This window comes from Patella vulgata, chromosome 9 (assembly GCF_932274485.2).
Source record: "Patella vulgata chromosome 9, xgPatVulg1.2, whole genome shotgun sequence".
Taxonomy (NCBI): Eukaryota; Metazoa; Mollusca; class Gastropoda; family Patellidae; genus Patella; species Patella vulgata.
In genome coordinates this window covers 2,877,636-2,903,018 of record NC_065887.2, presented here as the reverse complement: position 1 = coordinate 2,903,018, position 25,383 = coordinate 2,877,636, and the positions used below count along the sequence as shown (strand labels likewise).

At 36.0% G+C, this 25,383-nt stretch overlaps 2 protein-coding genes and 1 long non-coding RNA gene across 4 annotated transcripts; 2 read left to right on the top strand and 1 right to left on the bottom strand.

The window, feature by feature from the left end:
- Positions 1 to 4,725: 4,725 nt before the first annotated feature.
- LOC126832322 (uncharacterized) lies at positions 4,726 to 7,979 on the bottom strand. 2 transcript variants are annotated; one of them, XR_007684660.2, is made up of 4 exons: positions 7,759 to 7,979; positions 6,349 to 6,473; positions 6,000 to 6,087; positions 4,726 to 4,845 (listed from the first exon to the last, which is right to left on the bottom strand). It is a non-coding gene; the product is annotated as an uncharacterized LOC126832322 (long non-coding RNA). The 2 variants fall into 2 exon arrangements; XR_007684661.2 differs by lacking the exon at positions 7,759 to 7,979 and adding an exon at positions 7,349 to 7,557.
- Positions 7,980 to 13,246: 5,267 nt separating this feature from the next.
- Positions 13,247 to 15,482, top strand: LOC130010495 (E3 ubiquitin-protein ligase TRIM63-like). The gene has a single exon (XM_056103106.1). It carries the CDS (start codon positions 13,416 to 13,418, stop codon positions 14,652 to 14,654), a length of 1,239 nt encoding a protein of 412 aa, XP_055959081.1. The 5' UTR covers positions 13,247 to 13,415; the 3' UTR covers positions 14,655 to 15,482.
- A 7,343-nt stretch (positions 15,483 to 22,825) lies between these two features.
- Positions 22,826 to 25,168, top strand: LOC130014304 (tripartite motif-containing protein 55-like). The gene has a single exon (XM_056103343.1). It carries the CDS (start codon positions 23,102 to 23,104, stop codon positions 24,335 to 24,337), a length of 1,236 nt encoding a protein of 411 aa, XP_055959318.1. The 5' UTR covers positions 22,826 to 23,101; the 3' UTR covers positions 24,338 to 25,168.
- Positions 25,169 to 25,383: the final 215 nt, after the last annotated feature.

Sequence of the window (25,383 nt, the reverse complement as noted above, 5' to 3'; positions counted from 1 at the left end):
GGTAAGCAGAGCGATAAGCAATTTGATTGGTCGAGACTTTGGAACACAATAACTCTCCTTCTAATTGGGGTAGAATGTTCACACGCGGTGTAGGCGTTTATTCGGTCAACGCCGTGATGGAGTTCGAAGATGAGCATTTTCTGCTTAGGGTAAGCAGAGATAAGCAATTTGACTGGTTGATGCTTTGGGACACGATAACTTTAGTTCTAATTAAGTGAGAGTGAGGATACTTGGTGTATAGCTTTATTACATCAATACCTTGACTAAGTTCGATAATGAACATTTTCTGCTGAGGGTAGCAGAGCGATAAGCAATTTGATTGGTCGAGACTTTGGAACACAATAACTCTCCTTCTAATTGGGGTAGAATGTTCACACGCGGTGTAGGCGTTCATTGGGTGAAGGCCTTGATGGAGTTCGATGAACAACATTGTCTACTTACGGTAAGCAGAGGCAAGCAAAATGATTGGTTGATGCTTTGGAGCACGAGAACTTTGGTTATAATGATGTCAGAACTATGAAATTCCGAATATAGATTCATTATATCATTACCTTGACTAAGCTCGATGGTGAGAATTTTGTGCTAAGGAGCAATAAGCTATTTGATTGGTCAAGACTTTGGAACATAACAACTCTGCATTTAATTGAGGTAGAATGTTTAAACTAGATGTAGATGCTCATTAGGTGAATGTCTTGACTGAGTTCAATGATTAACATTTCGAGCTGAAGCTAAGCAGAGCTAATCAATTTCATTGGTCGATGCTTTGGGACAAGATAATCTTGATTCTATCGGATAGAGAGTGATGCAATTTAGTGTATAGTTTGATTGCGCGATACTTTTGAAAAAAATAAATGTGCGATTAAGTACTGTGTCATCTATTTATTTTGGGATTTCGGCGGGGGACATAATCCCCACTGTTGGCTTGTTTGAGAATATAGATGGCGTACATGTATTTTAGTTAGTTGAGTATTTTGAGTCATCTATTGTTATTTTGGGAGATATCGACTGGGAGGTTGTTTTAAACACTTAGACATAGAGCATCGGGGGTGTATCATATATACACCTCCTATTCACTACTTTCCAGCCATTCCAAAAGGGCGATTTTGGATTCTGGAGTCATAATGCAGCATAATGTAGGGTTGATAGCTCTTTTGCCTTTTTACATAAACCCTAACACTACAAATTGTATGCTTCTAAGTCATTGAATAGTTTGTTTTCTTAAAATAGTTAGCACTCGTTGTCTTTTAAAGGGTATAGGTACCCAAGTCTAAACACATTTAAGGGTCAAGTAGAAGAAATTGTTATACAAAATCTGGGTTTTTTTTCATATATACTATTCAAAAAAAGTAGGGGATATTTGATTTTGGGGGCATAATACTAAAATATGCAAATGACTACGAAAAAAGTCACTATAGAACCTAACAGAAGAAACATTTCCAGTTACATGTGACGCCCAAACGCACCAATAGCTACCGCATGGAATGCAGGTGATGCTTGGGATCATCATGGGGGTCCAACCCAAGATTTGCACGACTCTGACTTTGAATGTTACAGTCATTGTGGCATTGAATTCCAGGGTGGAAACATCAGTTTAATTGTTTTAGTGACCAGAAAACGAATTTTGATATGCGTCGGCTTACCCAAAATGAAAGGTTACGTGCCCTTGGCATGCTACAGATCGGCACAACACAGGCGGTTGTGGCGCGGACGATGAATGTTTCTCAGTCTGTCATAAGCAGGCTATGGTCCAGATACCGTAATACACAATCTGTACAGGACAGACCACGCTCAGGTCGACCAAGGGCGACAATTCAAGCCCAGGATCGATTTATCCGTACCTTGGCCTTGAGAAATCGTGTCATCACAGCAAATCAGATCAGCGCTCGTCTTCAAACAGACACTGGTGTGAGAGTGAGTGGCCAGACGATTCGGAATCGATTGCATAGGGGTCACCTTCGCGCCCGACGTCCTCGCGTGATCCCTTGTTTGAGAGATCATCACATTCAGGCAAGACGTCGTTGGTGTAGGGATCGTCAACTATGGGATAATCGACGCTGGAGCAATGTGATGTTTTCAGATGAGTCAAGGTTCACTGTTGATTTTGCCACGTCGGATCAATGCTTGTTTGGCAAACAGAGGAGGATTTACCCGTTACTGACTTGGTTGTGATGCTGTGGTAACTTTGCTGTTTGACCCCGGGTATCATTTTACCCTTATAATGGTCAGTCTGTGCCTTACTTAGTCTAACGATCATTTGGAATAAATCGATGAATGTGAACTTCATTTCATTTTGTCATTTGTTTCTTCGTCAGTTTCATTAGGTCACTTTAATAACACTTAAAAATCAAATATTCCCTACTTTTTTTGAATAGTATATATACAGGAAACTACACAAACTGCTATGACATTAAATAATAAGCCTACAACTCGGACATAACGGATGAAACACCACATTGTCTCTATTCCAACCTCGAACCAGGGACTGGGAGTAGGTCCTAAGAAACCAGCATCCCGGCCTGTAAGCTGAGACGCCTAACGGTATATCTCTCTAGGAAGGCCCCATGCTGTCTTCCCTAGGAACTCCAAATGATGTATGAAGGGAAATTTATTCTCGCGCTTTCTTATGTAGAAAGTGTAGATGCGTCAGCTATTAGGGCGGGGCAATTTACATTTTTTGGGTAAGTGTTTCGTATGGGCGCCGTTTTATGCACTGTAAAAAAAACTTGTGTTGAAACAACACAAACGTGTTGTTTTCAACACAAGTAAGGTGTCTCTATTTAACAACACAAACTTGTGTTGAAACAACACAAAACTTGTGTTAAATGTTGAAACAACACAAAACTTGTGTTAAAATTTATCAAACAACACAAACTTGTGTTGAAACTTGTGTGAAAATCTACACAATACTTGTGTTGAAATTTTTGAAACTTGTGTTGAAATTTTTGAAACTTGTGTTGAAATTTTTGAAACTTGTGTTGAATTTTCTGAAATTTGTGTTAAAATTTCTGAAACTTGTGTTGAAATTTCTGAAACTTGTGTGGTTTCATACAAACATGTGTATAACCATCCACAAAAACTTGTGTTGTGTTTTTCCCCAATTTATATACAGTATAGCAACCTTTTTATGCAGGACCCATCTCTTTGCTCTGTTAGACCTGTAAAGTTTGATAAAAGAAGGAAACAAAATTTTGTTTTGTTTTTGTAAGATTATTATTTATTCATAAAATCATGGGAAAAAGTAAATTAATACATCAAAACTAAATAGATATTTGAAATGTTAACAGAAAAACAGAGAATTCTAATACTAATTATATTGTGTTATATATAATGACCCCCCCCCCCCCCACACACACACACACACACACACACCCCACTTTACCCATCACAAAATATAACATAGCTATTTAAATTGTTCTTAACCCCACACACTTTACCTATCACAAAATATAAAATAGCTATATAAATTGTTCTTTACCCCAAAACAAGAACTGAGAATATAAAGATATGTACACAGTATCCCTACCCCTTACTCCAAAATATATAAATCAAATAATATCTAAATCTAATAACATCCAAACCAAGCACTAAGATTAATTATGCACTAAACTGAAACAATTTCAAAAACTGAAAAGTGCTACAATATCACACTACAAGTGATTTGTGAGACATATAGAAATAACTAATATACACAGAAAACTAACAAATGAAAAATGCACTATTTTGCAGGAGTAATAAAATGATGTAAAACCGTTTCCTCATTAAAAAAAACCCAAACAAAATGAATATTTTGTAAATAAAAGAAGCAAAGCATCAATATTACAGGATTGAAATAAAAAAATATCATATGTACAAAAAATTTATATACAATCACAAGTCATAAGCCACAGTGGTTCAGTGAGTATAAGGTGTTGGCCGAGAAATTTCAACTTGTCAGTAGTGTTGGATATGGCAAGGGATAATTGGGTACAAGCCCGGAATCGAAAGAGAGAGAGAGAGAAATGGGGTTTAACGTCCACTTGACACAAACTAGGTCATTTCGGGATTAACATATGGGTTTAATTTTATTTCAATAATTCGTTGCGCATAGGGGTCTTTAGCAGTGGGAGGAAACCTGAGGTCCCGGAGAAAACCCACAAGATTGGACAGGCGACCCTACTCCTTGTCACGTACAACCGGGGATTCGAAACCACGCCAGTTGACTCAATGACAGGCCATATGATACCGCACGCACGTGCTTACCATTCGGCCATCCACCACCCCCTCCCCCATTTCCGGAATCGAAACCATCCCCACTGCGTTCACTTAGAAGAACCCTTGACAATTGAATTATTTGACTCAATGACAGACTTCCTGATCAAATGTGTGCGTGTTAATCATTGCCCCCCCCCCCCCCGGGTTCCCGTTAAAGAACCCTTGACAGTTGAAATATTTGATATAAGAGTAGGGTGTAGGGCAGAATCACTCTAAGAACACAGAAAGGTAGGATACTAAACCGTATTTCATTTCATAAGCAAGGGAAAGTCACCTTTATGTAGGTCAAGGTTTTTTGTAATTCTGGGTGTATTTGATCTACATTTGGTTTCTAGTAATGCCTATTAAATACTTTATGATTTCTGACCAAATTCTAAGTGATTTATATGTCACTTTACTTGCTATATTATACATACATTTCTGAAGAGAATTAAAATCTAATTGTGTTTTGGATGAAAATTTAACATTAATAACAACAAATAAATATTTAAAAATTGGGTCAAATGCATTCTTTCCCAGAAGTATAAAATAAATTGATGCTTGGGTTTTCTTGTTGTTATCATACAGCAAATACTCTTTCAATGGTGTTCCAGCCTAAAAAATAAAAAGTAGGCAATAAGAATACGTTCTATGGTTCACAACGTTTAAATAAACAATTTATTTTGCCACATCGAGACCGAGTCTCTATTTGGTTTCAACTTTGCGTAACGCTTATTGTGTCTTGTCCAGTTACAGACCCAGGCAGATTATTATGCTCAAATCAAATGAGTTAGAAGTCAGAAAAAAGTCTTGAGATTTGGGACTGAAGTCTCATAATAGGTCAACTATTCACCCTTTCATACATGTATTGTCTGCAAATCCAGATTCCCTACTACATCATGGCAGCACCTATTTACTTGGCAATGTCTAATTATTTTTGGACCCATTCTTATTTTATTTCCATTGACAACAAATTGGATATTACCCTTTAAAATCTATTGAAATCTATTTGAAAGTAAAATACTGTCCATCATTATTTTACTGCTATTTACTGTAAAAATACAAATACATGTAGGGCCTATCACAACTTGAAGGAAATCAATGGATGTGATTGGCAAAAATCAAGCATGCCAAGTACTTGAAACAGCAGAGTCCTAGGCATTGCCCCAAGAAGAATAACTAGATTACCAAGCAAGTGTATAGAAGTACTTCCTGATTAAAAATACAAATATATATGTTACTTACATTTTTCGTGTTTTCCCCTTGTCAGTGATACAGGACGGAGATCCTGACAAGGACAGCTGTCTAGTCGTTCGGATGGGACGACAAACCGAGGTCCAGTGTACAAATTGGCGTGCACGTAAAAGATTCCTTGGCAATTGGAATTCGATATAAGAGTAGGCTGTAGCGCCGCTGCCCGGGCAAAATTCCCTTCATAGCACACTGTATGGCGTATGCCTGTCTTCATTAGCCCAATTTATGAGCAAAACAGTAGGATGTTAAACCCCATTTCATTTCATTTTCAAAATTATAAAATAATTTGATGGCTTAATATTCAAAAGGTACAGTCCTTCATGTTTATAAAATTGTACGGGAGCCATAAAAAGCTCCTGATACCTTGAATATATGCAGTTTAAAAGTAAACAAAAATCTCAATATTTAGGAGAGAGAGAGAAATGGGGTTTAACGTCCATCCACCCCCACCCCACCCCCCACCAAGTGTATAGAACCAGTTCCTGATTTAAAAAGCAAATATGCATGGTACTTACATAGTCTTTGTCTGATAAGCAAGATCTGTGAGAAAACGTCTCCACAATATCAATAGCCCTTTCCAACTTGATCTTCCGAGGTGGGTAACTGAAAAAAAAAAATGGCAATGTATTAGTTGGCTTAAATTGACTAGACAGTTTTGATTAATTAAAAAAATGTTAATTTAATTACATTTGTTTTGTTTCATGTGTTGGTTTGCTTTGCCACAGATGAGAGAGTGATATCTACATATAACTAAGATTCTGTCTCTGCTCATACATGACGTGTACAGTTTTACTATACTAAACTGAATTTTAGATTTCAAAATAGCATAACAATCTTTTCTATTAGAATTGAATAGTTACCCACCAAGAAAAAGCTGCTCTATTTTCATTTTTTCCAGCCATTTCTTCTTCCATTTTTTTCTTTTATAATTTCTTTTGTTATTACATGATCTTTTTCTGGGTGATTTGCATATACATCCAATATTGAAACTGAAAAAATAAATACATGATATGTAATTTACGATTAAAGCTACCTTACCATATATACAAACTGTGTGATATGAAATTGAAACTAATGTATCTATATGTATCAAAAGTTTTAATCCCAAGGAACTACCTAAGCCGTAAAAGTTTATCTTAATAATCCTTGTTTGTCACATGGTTTAACTGTCGCAGTAATTAGAAGACGCCATGGTGACTGAGTAAATTAGGTGCTGGCACACTAGCATGGAGGCCACAGGTTATCTCTTGGGGTTGACCGAGAAAGCTCATCTTGATTTTGCAGAGTGGTTTCCCCTGAGATCCAATGTACACATTGGCGTACACATAAAAGTTCTCTTGGCAGTTTGAATTCGGTATGAGAGTAGGCCATAGTGTCGCTGCCCAGACAAACATTTTCACTTAGCACAATGCATTAGACCAGTCGGAGCTGACCAGTAGGACGTTGTCTTTAAACCCCATTTCATTTCAGGTAATCTAGTATTTTTCTAGTAAGATTGAAGTCTCTCTACTTTCTTTATATGTAAATATCATATTTGAAATAAGTCATACTTTTATTCGATATGGGGTGGGGCTGGGGGGAATGGTCTAGTAGGTAATGCATGCGCATGAAATCACAGGGTCTGTCATTGTGTTAAGTGGCATGGTTTCAATTTCAAGGAGTAGAATCGCCTGTCCAATCTCTTGAGTTTTTTCGCTGGGTCATTCGGTTTCCTCCGTTTTCTAAATACATGTACCCCTACGCCAAGCGAATTATTCATATTAAATTGAAGCATACCTTCTCTAATCTCTGGGTCCTTTTGTTTCCTCCTTTTGCTAAATACCCATACCCGCAAACGAATTATTCATATTAAATTTAACCTTACCTGTCCTTTTTCCCGAAACGACCTAGCGTCTGTAGGCTAAGTAGATATAAGGACCCATCTTGCAACAACTCTACATGTAGGTTCGTGCATAATTAATATTACAGTAACATACCAATTTTTAATACATGTAGAATGAGACAGTGTGCAGGGAAAGGGTGGAAACGGAAGTAGGCTAATCCTCGTCGTAGTTGATTACCGGTATGCATATAGGCACAGCATGGACTACGTGATTCTTCAAATACAAGGCCTTGTTTATGTCATTTCTCTCTCTCTCTCTCTCTCTCTCTCTCTGTTGCATGTAAGTGCCATATAAATACTTTATTTTGGATTGTATGTTCACATACACTAATCATTGTAGGACATTGGTAAAAAAAAAAATAGAAAATATAAAAATTAATTGAAATTTTTACCTGTTTTTCTTCGATTCAATGCCAATGGAGTCCTTGGTAAATTCTCAATAATTATTGCTGGAAGGTGGAAAGAGTCACATATCATCATTGACTGGAAAAAATAATAAAACTATAGAGAAACTTCCACAGGCTGATTCTAGTTCCATTATTTATTAACTGTGACTGAATCAGGCAAAAATGGGGCCTAATATTAAATATTACACAGACTCACAGAGGTTGAACAACGGATTACATGTCATTTGGGACTAGCGTCATTTGGGACTCAAAAAAATATGACCACGACATTTGGGACTCGGGTATACGACGTTTGGGACTTTGGTATACGTCGTTTGGGACTCGGTTAACGACGTTTGGGACTCGGGATAATTTATTAGAAATAGGCCAATTCAAAACACGAAAGAAAATATTTATTAACATGAAACACGTGGTTAGTAAAAGGCTCAACCAAACGATAAAACATTAGTTGCACATACGGTTCTTTGATAATCATCGTTTCTCATAAAAGTTTTATATTTATTTAAAACGAATAATATGCTGATGAATTTATTTGAAAATGACCTACACAAAAAACAAAATAAATATTTACACGACATGCAATCTTTTTTTACAAGCCCCTAGAAATTGTTAACGATAATCCGTGAGCTGCACGTTGACATGCTTGTCGTAGATGGCAATACCAATTGATAAATTAGTGCGTACAAGGCAAAGTTTTTTTGTGGAAAATATAAGAAATGGCAACGATCAAAGCGGGATAATTAAAGCTGATTAACGGATAATCCCAATGTTATTACAGTATGTTCAAATAAACCTAACGGTTCTTTGGTGGATGAGGAAAAATGTGAGTTGTCAATCATCGAGAATGGCGGCCGTGTGTTGATTGCAGTTATACCGTTTCACGAAAAAACATTAGCAGTGGTCGGTCAATCAAGCTCGTTTACTATTTATAACGCAAATTTTTCGTTTCGGTTTAAACAAAATATACGTCCATTTTAATTGGCCGAAGGATGTGTGACTAATAGAAATATGGCGGGCGGACAAACTGACCAAACAGTATATTTCGAGGTATTTGAGGTAAGCTAATTTAATATTATATCATAACTGCATGTGCATACTTGTGTTTCTGTGTGATTAAATATTCAAAAAATCATTCTTAGGATACAGCCTCGACACCAGTCCGCCTTGAATTGCAATGTTTGTTTTGTGTTCTGGGCGCCATTTTAAAAAAAAACTGACATGACCTATATAATACAATCCAGCGATAGTGCAGTCAATTTCCTTTAAAAGGGAATCCGAATTTGTTAATTTTCTGCAATATCACTTCGGTGGTAGCGGACGTTAAATAAAGCTATTTCACGTACAAAGACCTACAATAAAATCCAGGTGAATTGGGAAAAATATTCATGTATTTTCTTGATGAAGAGTAGCTATTTCAATTTGTAAATGCCCAGTCATCTTAGACAAATAATAATTCCAACTTCAAATCAGTTGTATTTATTCAAATCATACTATGAATAATTGTATTTTTCCACTTGCATAATAATAAAAACTTGACTTTTATTATTTTATTTCTTCAGGCCAAGAACATGGAAAATTGGTAATTGCCTTGTATCACTGCTAACTATAAGGCACAGGGAGCCTTGGGCAGAAATGATAATAATATGGTTCTCAGATATGTTACTGTGTACAGACTGAACAAAAAATATATATACACTTGCTATTACATGTACATTATATCATTGGCAATAATAAGATCCAATTTTAGTTTTTAGTTACACACTGTTAACCACCAATAGATGACAATAAATCATAAAATGTATTCAGCTCGACGTAAGCCTTAAATAAATAGATACAGTTGGTTTAACTTGAATAGAAGTTTTGATTATCTATGCTGCATATATGCATATATCACCTTACAGCTGAATCACATTACATATCGTCTTACGTATTTGTCAACATCAATGTGACCTTGTTCTATGTCACATTAGCCTTTTCAGACTTGTCTCACCTTACAGCTGAATCACATTACATATCTTTTTAGTTGATGTTCATATCGTCTTACGTATTTGTCAACATCAATGTGACCTTGTTCTATGTCACATTAGCCTTTTCAGAATTTACTCACCACACCCTCGCATAGTTATGAATTTATTGTTTCACTTGACTAAAGAAACATTTTGTAGGAATGTATGCTTTTATAGATTGGACACTTGTTTGCAATATCATTGTCGGTGGAAACTGGCACTATACCTAAAGAATGACTGAACAAATAGCGGAGACGGGGTTTCAGCCGGCTGATTTAAATTATTTCTTTAAATACAGTAAAGCTTGAAATATGTCAGTTTTCACTCTTTAGAATGTTTTTGTAAATAAGTTTTTATTGTAGTTTCCGTGGCGTATTCCCAATAAGCGTTAGAAACAAAGATATACACCCTTAATCCCGGTGCCGATAAATGTTGGGTTGTGTGGAACATGCTAACAAATCTCGGGTACGATATATGTTTGATTCTGGTTGAGAACAGCATGAGAGCAACATGAATGTTTTCATTGGAGATGAGACGCAAATATTCAAAGGGGTCAGACAAACTCTAAACCAACCGCGTTCCCTTTACTGAGTCCCTTCAAAGGAGGCCCTGTCTGTCTACCTGTGGAATAACATGCATTTGTATCTGTTAAATTTGTGTGGTAGACAGATTGATATTATTTATATAACGTCTTACCCCAAACAAATTGCAAAAGAAACCACGAAGTTTCTGAGAGCGATATTTCGTAATTAGTGTGCTTTAATGGTGGGAGAATAAATAATTTCTTTTTAAATTTTTCAAACACAAACTGGTCATATATAAAATAGCATTTTCTGACAAGACCAGCGATAATCTCGTAAGATATGACTTTTACTATGTCTATTAAATGGTTTTCGACGTCTCTTCAAGGTCACCGTCTTGCGCCAAAGTCGTGAAACGCACCGTCGGGGGATTTGTTGGGGCCTGTCTCCCCCAGAAAAATTTCTAGAAATTTCAAGTCGGTCTTGCCTGGCCGTGAATACGGCAACCTGAAAGTGGTCGATTTTAATGTAGACATCTGAACTCCAATCAACAAATCAATCAACCGATGAAACAAATATGCCTGAAACAAATGTCGCTGTTAGTGCGACCCATTTGTGACAATTTCAAGGTCCCAAATAATAGTCCTTTTTTACTATTAATAGTAATTCAATCAGTAAGCCCGTTCTCATCAGCCCAGTCGGAGCAGAACAGTAGGACGTTAAACCCCGCACTGGTTAAATTTTAATGACTTTAAACGGATGTTGTAATTGCCAGTTTCAAGTTTAATCTGTAATTGTATTGTATATCGCACACCGAACACGTACAGAAGAATGTGTGAATAGAAGTGAAGGGTTTAATATATACTAATAGAATCTGTATTCTATTTTTAGTAACAATAATTACGGTTTCTACAATTGTGGTGATAGTTGCAGCTGTAGTTATTGGCATTGCCCTGATTGTAATCCTAGCAGTCAGCATTCCAGACGCGTGGACAAGCATACTCCTCGCAGTGTTTCGTTTAATCATACCTAATCCCACTAAACACTGCTTTAATGAAGGCAAATTTCTGTTCAAAATTATGACTGGTCAATGGTCTGATTAACAACCAATAGCTAACTGCGTTACAAGAGCATTACGCTTAAAAGAGAACTCCAAATTGGACCAAAAATGTTTACATACCGTTACGTCATGACTCACGATTTTATTATGCCCAATTAACCAGTGCATAGCAGAATATTGCAGAAAAACTCCAATCCAGTCCAGGGCAGTGTTCGGAAATTTGAGCAGCGGGGAAGCTAAGGTGAAGACATCGCCAAATTCAGTGGGAGTTCTGTGAGTTTACCCCTATCTGATTAGAACACAGATTCTATTTCGTTTCGTTTTTATTAATTCAAAATTTCGTTTTACTTGTCTTTACTACATTATAGATCTGGAAGAGTTGCTATATAACCTGCGTTCTGGTTAATGTGAGGGATAGGCCAATGAAACGGTCTGTTGCGGCGAGTTCTTGGCATGCGGTGCACGGAACTGTAGGTATCCCACTAGAAACGTCAGCGCCGATTGGTTAATCAAATGTCTGACATCATAGAGTCAAAAGCACCTCGTATGACCCCTGACGCAATCACCCACTAGTGGAGGCCATCGAAAGTATAAAAAAAACAGACGAAATATAGATCTGTATTTTAATCAGGTTGGGATTAACAGAAAAATTTATAAAATCTAAAGCTCTGATATAATATTTCTGTTCATTCAGGCCCCCACCACCTCTAAACTACTCTGAGCAAAGAGAAACAGGCTTATTTAAACTAGCAGTGATGGTGTATACAGGTCAAGGTGTATATATAAAATAAAACCAAGTACGAACAATCCAAACCATTAGACAAAATTCGAAGTCCTAAAAAAACGGTATAGGCAAAATAGTGTAATAAGGCAAAATAGTGTAATCAGCATATAGACTGTTCACCGTGTACAAAATACACGACAAACAGTGATTGACGCACTGAATTAAATCCAAAATAATTTCTTCACTAAAAACATTTATTTTCAGTATGCTTGAATATATAAAACAGTGGTTTTAAACAATTTGTCCTCACAGCCTCTAAGTCTTTCTTATTCGCACTATATAATCTTAAACATCCATCATCATCCTCGACTTTCCTCATCTGTGTTTAAATCACACGTCCGTCTTATTTTGGTCGGGAGGGTAGAGAAATGGAGGGAGGGAATAGCCCAAGACCTGCCAAGACCCCTCTTAAAATCTACATCTGACACTGGCTACTGGTGGGTAGTGGGATATATTGACGACTCCGAAGCATTATTTGTCGCATTATTTGTTTCTTTTTCTTTATATAATATAACACTGTTCTGTTAATAAATTATTTACAAGAACTTATCCTCGTGCGTCCCTTGTGGACTAGTTCTAATGTAGACTAAAATATTAAATCAGTGTTGCTTTTGGTTCGGCCATAATCAATTCAAACATGTCTTGTACCGCCTAAACATACAAGTACATACACATCTATTTCACACACAGTTGTCTTTATATTATATATTATAGTTGACATACTTATTCAACCAGGATGTTACTCAAATATCTGTTTTATTTTTACACATGTGACGGCGTTAAGGAGTATAATAGGTCTGTCTATTCATTTTATTCGTGCTTACCAGTTAGGTGTTACAATAGTTACACAGAAATAGAAGATGTTAATATAACCCTCCTTCACGCTAGGTTCCCACTATCAAGCTTCGCACCAGTAAAACGCGTTTGCGACCGTCAAACTTTCCCAATTTCCCTCTTTGGGTGGGTGGGGGGGTGGGGGGGCCTATACGTCGTCTGTAACCCGAAAAACTTTTGGGCATTTCAGGTCCCCCCCCCCCTAACACTGATCGAGCCCGTACGCCTATGCTAATAAGTAAACGTCAACTGACATATGATCTAATCGGGTTATACAAATAGTATCACGTGACACCTATTTACCCAAACATTATATGTTGTTCAGACATCTTGTAAAATATATCTAGATCTTTGGTAACGTGTTTAATCAACGGATGTTTTCTAAAATGGATTTATAACGGCAATTATTTATCATTCTGATTTCCTGGGATTTTAAGATGGCTTCTAAATATACCTGTTCTATTTGTTTAAATAACTTTACCAAACCCAAGCTACTGCCATGTTGTCACCACACTTTCTGTGAACATTGTATAGGTGACTACATCAAGGCTCATGCTCATTTGAACAAGTTTAACTGTCCTATTTGTAGACAAGAAACAGTAGTACCATCAGGTGGTGCCAGTCAGTTTGTCAACAACTTTTATCTAGAAGACGATGATGATGATAAACAGTATTGTACAAAACACAAAAAGAAAGAAATAGAAGTTTATTGTCGAGATTGTCACAAACCATGTTGTTCTGTTTGTGTTATGGTGGATCATACAGGCCACACATTGGCGGATTTAGATGACGCAGACCAGGAGATGAGAGAAATTGTCATGAAACTGAAAACAGAATCAGAAAAGAAGATAAAACAGTTACAAGAACATTCTGACTTTCTGAAGACCAAAATATCTGACATGAACAAATCATGTAAGACAGCTTGTGATAAAGTTGATAAACAAATAGACAATATTTGTGAAAAAGCCAGGAAGATGGGAGGAACAATTAAAGATGACATCAATAAAATTGGTGAAGATGAAAACCGTAAATTCACCAAACTAGTAGAAGATGATGACAAGATGACATCTAAAATGAAAGAATGGTGTGAATATGCTGATCGTATATTACAACATAGATCTATAATTACGTCCGTAGATAAACATGGATTAACAGATGTTCAAACCAAAACTGATTACAACATATCAACAAATTTACATAAACCTGTAGTCAGACACCTATATTATTCTATGGTGAAGGTTGATGTAGACTGTTTAAAACGACTACTGGGTGAAGTACAAACACCAACAACATTTACCAGTAGTTTTAGTTTGAATCAGGTGAAGGCAGATGGGGAGTACTATAGTGATGTAATAATACAAGGATTACCATGGTGTGTATATGTTAGACGTGGTAGATCATCATTACTTATTGACCTGAGATTGAAGAAAGTAGAAGATAAAACTATTAAATCTGTTACAGTTAGTTATACAGTAAAAATGTTAAATATCAATGATAAGAGTAAATCACTAGTTAACCAACGTACATGTACATGTAAACCTGGTGATTGTATATATAGATATAATATATTATCTATAGACTGTGATAAACAAGATATAAACAATGGTTTTATTGATGACAACAAGATATTTACTGTACAAACTACTGTTAATATAACTGATGTAGAACGAAAGTGAAGACATATAATAAACAATAACAGTTATAGTTATATAATAAACATTAGCCTACATTCATAAACAATAATAGGATAAACTACAGAATGTCAACAAACATAATTTTTGTAAGGTATATATTATCGAAATGTTCCCTCTAAATTTTAGTAATTAGTGAGCGCACACATCATGTGGTGTGCAAATTTCATTTTGTGGCAACAATACGTGGACAATATATGTACAAACATGCGGAACTCTTTTGTTTTTGTTGTGATTCGCGATATCTGAGATCTTGAATTATTTGTTCTGTATGTCCTAAATGTTTTACGCTTGGTTCAACACGCGTGTGTCGATGGCCAGGTGGGAACAATGTACATAACTATAAGTGTCGTGTACAAGGCAGGATATACTTAGTCTGTCTAGAACATTTAATATCACTTCTCGTGGAGTAAACTTAGTAAGTTCTACATCTGACTATTGAATATCTTTATCTAGCTTTAAATTATTATTAAGCATCTATTCACATGGCAAGAATATAATCATCCGATGACCATGATATTGGATGAATTAGAACAATCCCGGCATCTGACATTTCATCGTTTTAGTTTAAATGGATAATCTAGACTTTGTTTATTATGGTAGCAATTGTGCTTGACAATCGAGACTATCTATTAAAAACTTCAAACACTCGTAACTCTTTATTTTGTGCAAGGACAGTCATATGTTTATATAAATCTTAAATAAAGCACCTTCACCCGGATTACATTGGTATATATTATCTAAATCTACTCCATTATGGTAGAATTAATTGTTCATATTAATTGTTTGTATCATATATTAATAAAATATTTTAATTTTGTTATATATTGTTCTACCCCACCCAACCCTTCATCACTCAAATGTAAGGGTCAATATGGCAACTTGTAATACCATGGGGGTTATTTTAGTTCTATGAAACGTGCTCTGTTTAATATATTGAAGTGGTTAAACAAATGGGTGACAACGACAAATAGGCTACGTAGGTATTTTGCAAGATTCAAGATTCTTAAACTAGGGCACGGACATTTTCTGCCACCATCAATTGCTGAAAGTAGGGTACTATCGTCCAGTCATTTCGTGCACCGATTGGTCCAATTAAATAGAATAATGTGAGACTGTGAGAGGATATACTGATAATTCAAAATTAATTGAATGTCACTAGATAAGGGAAAACGAGAAAATTAGAAATAGTCCGTACATTTCCTTGTTTTTATTCATTCTATACTCAATAAAAATATGGTAATGCACGGACTTTTTCTATTTTTCTCGTATCTAGTAACAGTCAATATTTTTTTTTGAATTGTCAGATATCCCCCCACAATCTCATATAAAAACTTTTGGTTTTCAAAGGAATTATTAGTGAGCAGAAATTGGCCCGTGTATCTGTTATCACTTGTCATTTCAGTTAGTTATATAGCAGGCCCGGTGGAGTGGGGTGGGGGTAAAGCCCCCCCCCCCCAATAATTTGGCCGCAAGTACTCTTTTATCCAGGTTATTGTGACCCCTGGACCCACGCCTATAAGGACCTAGGATGGAAGCCCCCCCCCCCCCAATCAAGAATAGCTTCCGCCGGCCCTGTATAGAAGGATAACTCGTGTTTTCCTTTTGAGTTCGTCACTTCCCTTTCTACAAAGCTTCATAACGCATCTAGCGTAGCAATGATCTCTGTGTTAAAATTATATTTGGAACGTGTTTAACCAGTTCTATCACATACTATGTGATAATGACTGACAACAATATTGTCCTTTAAGGGATTACAGAAACTGTCCAAGTATATCTAATACTTTACCATGAGTGACCAATCAGTCTTATACCGGAATTCATATCATCAATCCCACCCCACCCACCTAACCCTTATTTTAAAAAACACCCCACGCAAGCTAACTTACTATATTTACCCGAACTTACCTATTTAGCGATAAATGAACATTAAACCCTCTTTTCTACCCACCTACCACACCCCACCCACCCACCCACTTATTCTCAAAAACACCCCAGGCAAGCTAACTGTACTGTATGTACCCGAACTTACCTATTTAGTGATTAGTGCACATTAAACCCTATTTACTACCCCACCCCTAAAAATAAAACCCTCAAACAAATAAACAAAAGTCAGTAGCCTATAGATCCTGTTTCTGGTCTTTAAGTGTATTTATTTCATCAGAATTTAGTCCTATTTATTGACCCTATTTATTGACGCGAAACTCGCAAATAGTTTCTTTTCTTAGCTAACTCATTTCACGCCTGGCTGTGTTTGTTTACGCACGAACTGTATGGAGCTGAATTCACGATACAGTTCTAACTCTTTTAATTTACGATATTCAAGCAAGAGAGAGAGAGAGAGAAATGGGATTTAACGTCCACTCGACACAAACTAGGTCATTTCGGGACTAACATATGGTTTACTTTTATTTACATAATCCGCTTGCGCGTAGGGGTCTTTAGCAGTGGGAGGAAACCGGAGGACCCGGAGAAAACCCACGAGGTTGGACAGGCGACCCTACTCCTTGTCACGTACAACCGGGGATTCGAAACCACGCCAGTCGACTCAATGACAGACGCTAACCATTCAGTCATCCAACCCCCCTTCAAGCAAGAGGATACATGTATTAACGGACGCGATACTGCGTCAAGTAACAATTATGTCGGGATTTCCGCTCCATAAATATGACCTACAATAAATAATATAAACAGCGATTAGACTGGGGTATGTTAAAACACTGTTATAGCGGAGATATTTGGTTGGATTGCTTCCATTAATGATGTAAGACTCTAATATGTGCAATCAGTATGATAACAAAACTGACAAATAAAGCACACTGATACACTGATCAGCAGTGAATATTCGCTAGGCCGCTACAATCACTGATGACATCGACGCGACTTAATGAGCACCAAATATTAACTTTTTTCATACGACAAATTAAATTCTAAAATATTTTTTTATGTATTAGAAAAATAAATAAAGACGTTTGAAATATTTGTAGGTAAAAATTAATTCCTATTTAGTGTAAATGGGTATTAAAATGAGTAAAAGGCACCATTCTGCTTGAACCAGTAACGTCTTGTGTAAACAATGTACGCGCCATTTAGTCAATGATTGAAGCCACGTGATGTCACGTCACGTGTTGAAGGCAATCATCTTTTACAGAGATATTAGAAAAGTAGGAAGTTACCCCCGCTCCCCCCCCCCCCCTCATTTCATTTCATTTTATTTAATATCGTCTCTTTAAATGAGAGTAGGCCATTGCGCCACTGTCCGAGCATATTCGGACCATTGTTCGTCACACAAATATAATTTATCTCTCAACATACAACATAATAAATGACCACATATTTATTTATAGCACCATATTGTATTTCTAACTAATTTGGGGACCCCTTGAATAATGCGGGCAGCTGGCTGCAGCCCCTGGTCTTTTAGTAGGTGTAAACCCCGTTGACGTTTTTTTAAAGATTTGTTTCCAAACAAGCGGACCTGACTATATACAAAATACGATTCACACCCGTTAATGTCGCTATTTGGGGGGGGGGGGGAGATGTCATTATGTTGACGTAATATATTAATAAATCATAAATTTCTAAGACTGCCCATCTATAAATAAGTGTTTATGATGCCCCTGGACAAATGTTTTGAATTGTTGGGAGGTGGGGTGGGGATAGCAGGTGTGTGTGTGTGGGGGGGGGGGGCATTATGTTGACATAATATATTAATAAAACATAAATTTCTAGGACTGCCCATCTATAAATAAAAGTGTTTATGGTGCCCCTGGACAACTATTTTGATTTGTGGGGAGGTGGGGGTAGCAGGTGTGCGTGTATTGATGGGGGGGGGTACAATTGGCGGGAAGTGAGTTCACGTTGATGATTTTTTTAGAGCTTGTAGGAAACTGAGGTCTCGTGTACATATTGACTTGCACGTAAAACAAACCTTGACAGTTGGAATTTGAAATACGAGTAGGCCGTAGTGCCGCTGTGCGGGCAAAATATCCCTTATAGCACATGACGTATGCCCGCCTTCATTAGCCCAATCGGTGCAGAACAATAGGACATTTAACTCCATTTCATTTCATTTCAATTTTAGATGTGTTTATATGTGATAAAAACCTGTCGTTTACAACATCAACAAGTGCATCGCTAACGCTGCAATATACGTCCACATTCTTGCTTTGATTGATATGGTACTTTTTAAAATGTAGAGAATGAAATATGAAATGGCTGTAATATGACAAGAATGCAAAAAAAAGGCTAGACGTTGTTTTTGTTTAGCCAAATTTTACAGAAAAAAATATTAACAAAAAAGTGGGTGTGACACCGCCCCAGGGGGTCGGGGCATGCACCAAAATAAACAGTTTCTGTCTTTACGGTATAAGGAATAAATATGCAAAGTTCCATGATGATCCATTCAGAATTGCAGCCTGTAGACGATAAATACAAAAAATTGGGCGTGGCTCTGCCCCTGGGGGTTGGATATGGAACAATAAAAATAGGTACCACCCTGTTATTGAAATGATTGATATGCTGAATTGAAACAAAATATGTTAATTATTTCAACCTGTGTTTACAGATAAAAAGTAACAAAAATGTGGGTGCGATACCACATCCCTGGGGGTCGGGACATGCACCAAAATAAATAGTTGCTATCCTTACATATCTCCATAAATATGGCGGGCATGCACCAAAATAATAGGTCAGCCTTAGCGTATAAGGAATAAGTATGAAAAGTTTTCAAGACGATCGATTAAGAATTGCGGCCTGTAAGTGACACACACACAAAATGAAAATGGGCGTGACTCTGCCCCTGTTGGTTGGGCATTCATCACAAACAATAGGGATGTAGACGACAAACAAACAAATACAAGAAATGGGCGTGGCTCTGTCCCTGGGGGTTGGGCATGCACCAAAAACAATATGGATCATCCTTAGGGTATAAGGAATAAATAGGAACATTTTTCAAGAAGATTGATTAAGAATTGTGGCATGTAGGCGACAAACAAAAAGAAAATGGGCGTGGCTCTACCCCTGGGGGGTGGACATACACCACAAACAGTTGGGGTGTACCTTATGCAAATTTTCAAGAAGATACGTTATGAAATGCGGCCTGTAGACGACAAACAAATACAAGAAATGGGCGTGGCCCTGCCCCTGGGGGTCGGGCATCCTCTGGGTATAAGGAATAAGTATGTAAAGTTTTAAGACAATACTTAAGAATTGCGGCCTGTCGGCGACTCACAGACACACATACAGAAAACCCTATTGTTATTATAATAACCTGACCCCTATAATACTTACCCCCCACCCCCACCGCCACCTCCACAACAAGAAAAAGATGACCAGTCCCTGGTCCAAAAATCAAGTAAAACTGGTTCTTTTTATATTAATAATGAAAATTACAAATACAAAAGCTGGAGTACCACATGGATCAGTGTACTGTTAGGCCCCGTTTTCTTTTCAATGTATTCTGTTACATACTCCACGATAAGAGGGTATAAAAAACATAACAGCTGGATACAACAAAATAAGAACTGTGAGTTTCTAGTGTTTGAAAGAAATATTTTTATTATTAATTTGTATATTATACATCTGACATGATCATCATATTAACTCACACGATATATCAGGTAGTTGGTTATATAATATAACAACAGCTGTGTATATAACAGGTTATACAAGAACTAACAACTTACTGAAATCAAATACATCACAGGAAGTAACAGGTTATAATTATTCATTCAGCACCCAGAGAACTATCTACTCTACTTCCTGTCTGTTATCAAACCGAGCTATTTATAGACAGACAGCGTAAGTTTAGTATGATAATTAATCTGTCTAAATCACGTGATACAGCTTTCGGGTATATCTATATATATATTTTACTTTTCATTCAAATATATTAAAGGAGCTTAACTTCTAACTATTTTTTTTATAATATTCGAAATTAAAAACATGAAGTAGAATTCAATATTGGTCCATTTCAATCACTATTGATATTGTTATCTTGCCATAAGAAATATGGGATCTTAATTATAATATCCAATATTTAATACATAATGAACATTTTAAATAAGACTAATTTTGAAATCATTGTATATATACATTCATATTACTTTGATGTGTGCTTTTAGACCCATTTTGTCCTAATTCAAGGTTCAAATGATAAATATCTTACAGACTCTGTGGATAAATATATATATAAAGCTAAAAATATATTTAAAATTTGGATAAAAATGGTTATGTTGTTGATTTCTTCTTAAAGATGTATTATGTAAGATTTAGATAAAAAAAAACTGGACTTTCTTGATATACCAGTTGATAAATAGATAATATTGAAAATATCATTCAAATTACTTTATTCTGAGCAAAGTTATGACTACTTGAAGTTGAAGCATTGAGAATTTAATACCGTAGCAGCAGTACTTGACAATCAAGACTAAGTCACGATTATCCAGCCTGGATACCTCAGTTATCATATGATCATGGTGTCCAGCTGAATTACTTATTTTTATAAATTTTTAAATTTTAGATTGGCTTTTATGTAGGTTGAAAAAGAGATTTTATTCAACATATTACGTAATTAACATCAAAGGTCTTATTCACAAAAATTTAAACTAAAATATTTCAAGAATGGTGGCTTTTTTATTGGCGAAAAGATCAAATTTGTACTATGATTTCAAATCTCAACCAATGAAATTGTTGCATCCCTCAAATAATTTAAGTTTTTGTGAATAAGGTCCAAAATTTTAACAAAATTGAAATTATCGAATTTACATTTGTATTCTGGCCCCTAAAAACATAATTTATTAATAACATTTATTTTAGGCAAATGAATGTAATACATAGTCTCTATCATTCAGATTGTTCTGGGTATCCAAGACTATCTACAACATGGCTGACAATTGTGTCCCTTTAAAATGGCTACTTTAAAATCACTGCATGAAAATAAAACATTAATTCAAAATAATTTTTTAAAAAAAAACCCTAAGTTTTGGAATTTAAGTTTATAAAATTTCAATATGATTATTAAAATTTATAAAACTTTTGGTAAATACAAATAAAATAGGATTTAAAATTGTATTGTATATATATAAACAGAACAGTGTCTAGTCGTTCGGGATGGGATGAAAGATCCAGGTACCGTTTACACGATGGGCAGCACGTAAACTAAAACAGGATTTACAACTGTCTTTATATAGACCGAACGATGTCTAGTCGTTCAGGATCAAATGAAAGACCTAGGTCCCGTTTACACGATGGGCAGCAAGTAAGCTAAAAGAACCATTAACAGTCAGAAATTGAAATAAAGCGTAGGTCGTAGTGCCACTGTCCAGGTAAAATTCCCCTCATAGCGCACTGTACGATGTATGATTGTATGCTTGAATATACAAAACAGTGGTTTTAAACAATTTGTCCTCACAGCCTCTAAGTCTTTCTTATTCGCACTATATAATCTTAAACATCCATCATCATCCTCGACTTTCCTCGTCTGTGTTTAAATCACACGTCCGTCTTATTCTGGACGGGAGGGTAGAGAAATGGAGGGAGGGAATAGCCCAAGACCTGTCAAGACCCCTCTTAAAGTCTACATCTGACACTGGCTACTGGTGGATAGTGGGATATATTGACGACTCCGAAGCATTATTTGTCGCATTATTTGTTTCTTTTTCTTTATATAATATAACACTGTTCTGTTAATAAATTATTTACAAGAACTTATCCTCGTGCTTCCCTTGTGGACTAGTTCTAATGTAGACTGAAATACTAAATCAACCAGTGTTGCTTTCGATTCGGCCATAATCAATTCAAACATGTCTTGTACCGCCTAAACATACAAGTACATACACATCTATTTAACACACAGTCGTCTTTATATTATATATTATAGTTGACATACTTATTCAACCAGGATGTTACTCAAATATCTGTTTTATTTTTACACATGTGACGGCGTTAAGGAGTATAATAGGTCTGTCTATTCATTTTATTCGTGCTAACCAGTGAGGTGTTACACAGAAATAGAAGATGTTAATACAACCCCCCTTCACGCTAGGTTCCCACTATCAAGCTTCGCACCAGTAAAACGCGTTTGCGACCGTCAAACTTTCCCAATTTCCCTCTTTGGGTGGGTGGGTGTGGGGGGGGGGGGGCTATACGTCGTCTGTAACCCGAAAAACTTTTGGGCATTTCAGGTCCCCCCCCCCTAACACTGATCGAGCCCGTACGCCTATGCTAATAAGTAAACGTCAACTGACATATGATCTAATCGGGTTATACAAATAGTATCACGTGACACCTATTTACCCAAACATTATATGTTGTTCAGACATCTTGTAAAATATATCTAGATCTTTGGTAACGTGTTTAATCAACGGATGTTTTCTAAAATGGATTTATAACGGCAATTATTTATCATTCTGATTTCCTGGGATTTTAAGATGGCTTCTAAATATACCTGTTCTATTTGTTTAAATAACTTTACCAAACCCAAGCTACTGCCATGTTGTCACCACACTTTCTGTGAACATTGTATAGGTGACTACATCAAGGCTCATGCTCATTTGAACAAGTTTAACTGTCCTATTTGTAGACAAGAAACAGTAGTACCATCAGGTGGTGCCAATCAGTTCGTCACCAACTTTTATCTAGAAGACGATGATGATGATAAACAGTATTGTACAAAACACAAGAAGAAAGAAATAGAAGTTTATTGTCGAGATTGTCGTAAACCATGTTGTTCTGTTTGTGTTATGGTCGATCATAAAGACCACGAATTGGCAGATTTAGATGAAGTAGACCAGGAGATGAGAGAAATTGTCATGAAACTGAAAACTGAATCAGAAAAGAAGATAAAACAGTTACAAGAACATTCTTACTTTCTGAAGACCAAAATATCTGACATGAACAAATCATGTAAGACAGCTTGTGATAAAGTTGATAAACAAATAGACAATATTTGTGAAAAAGCCAGGAAGATGGGAGGAACAATTAAAGATGACATCAATAAAATTGGTGAAGATGAAAACAGTAAACTAACCAAACTAGTAGAAGATGATGACAAGATGACATCTAAAATGAAAGAATGGTGTGAATATGCTGATCGTATATTACAACATAAATCTATAATTACAGCCGTAGATAAACATGGATTAACAGATGTTCAAACCAAAACAAATTACAAGATATCAACAAATTTACATAAACCTGTAGTCAGACACCTATATTATTCTATGGAGGAGGTTGATGTAGACTGTTTAAAACGACTACTGGGTGAAGTACAAACACCACCATCATATACCAGTAGTTTTAGTTTGAATCAGTTGAAGCCAGATGGGGACTACAAAAGTGATGTTGTAATAAGACAAGGATTATCATGGTGTGTATGTGTTGAACATGAAAGATCATCATTATATATTGAGCTGGTATTGAAGAAAGTAGAAGATGAAACTATTAAATCTGTTACAGGTAGTTATACACTAAAACTGTTAAATATCAATGATGAGAGTGAATCACTAGTTGAACAAGGTACATGTACATGTAAACCTGGTGATAATATATTTTGTGTATTATATATAGACTGGGATAAACTACAAGATATAAACAATGGTTTTATTGATGATGACAAGATATTTACTGTAGAGGTTACTGTTAATATAACTGATGTAGAACGATAGTGAAGACATATAATAAACAATAACAGTTATAGTTATATAATAAACATTAGCCTACATTCATAAACAATAATAGGATAAACTACAGAATGTCAACAAACATAATTTTTGTAAGGTATATATTATCGAAATGTTCCCTCTAAATTTTAGTAATTAGTGAGCGCACACATCATGTGGTGTGCAAATTTCATTTTGTGGCAACAATACGTGGACAATATATGTACAAACATGCGGAACTCTTTTGTTTTTGTTGTGATTCGCGATATCTGAGATCTTGAATTATTTGTTCTGTATGTCCTAAATGTTTTACGCTTGGTTCAACACGCGTGTGTCGATGGCCAGGTGGGAACAATGTACATAACTATAAGTGTCGTGTACAAGGCAGGATATACTTAGTCTGTCTAGAACATTTGATATCACTTCTCGTGGAGTAAACTTAGTAAGTTCTACATCTGACTATTGAATATCTTTATCTAGCTTTAAATTATTATTAAGCATCTATTCACATGGCAAGAATATAATCATCCGATGGCCATGATATTGGATGAATTAGAACAATCCCGGCATCTGACATTTCATCGTTTTAGTTTAAATGGATAATCTAGACTTTGTTTATTATGGTAGCAATTGTGCTTGACAATCGAGACTATCTATTAAAAACTTCAAACACTCGTAACTCTTTATTTTGTGCAAGGACAGTCATATGTTTATATAAATCTTAAATAAAGCACCTTCACCCGGATTACATTGGTATATATTATCTAAATCTACTCCGTTATGGTAGAATTAATTGTTCATATTAATTGTTTGTATCATATATTAATAAAATATTTTAATTTTGTTATATATTGTTCTACCCCACCCAACCCTTCATCACTCAAATGTAAGGGTCAATTGGCCTCGCTCAGTATGGCAACTTGTAATACTATAGGGGTTATTTTAGTTCTATGAAACGTGCTCTGTTTAATATATTGAAGTGGTTAAACAAATGGGTGACAACGACAAATAGGCTACGTAGGTATTTTGCAAGATTCAAGAATCTTAAACTA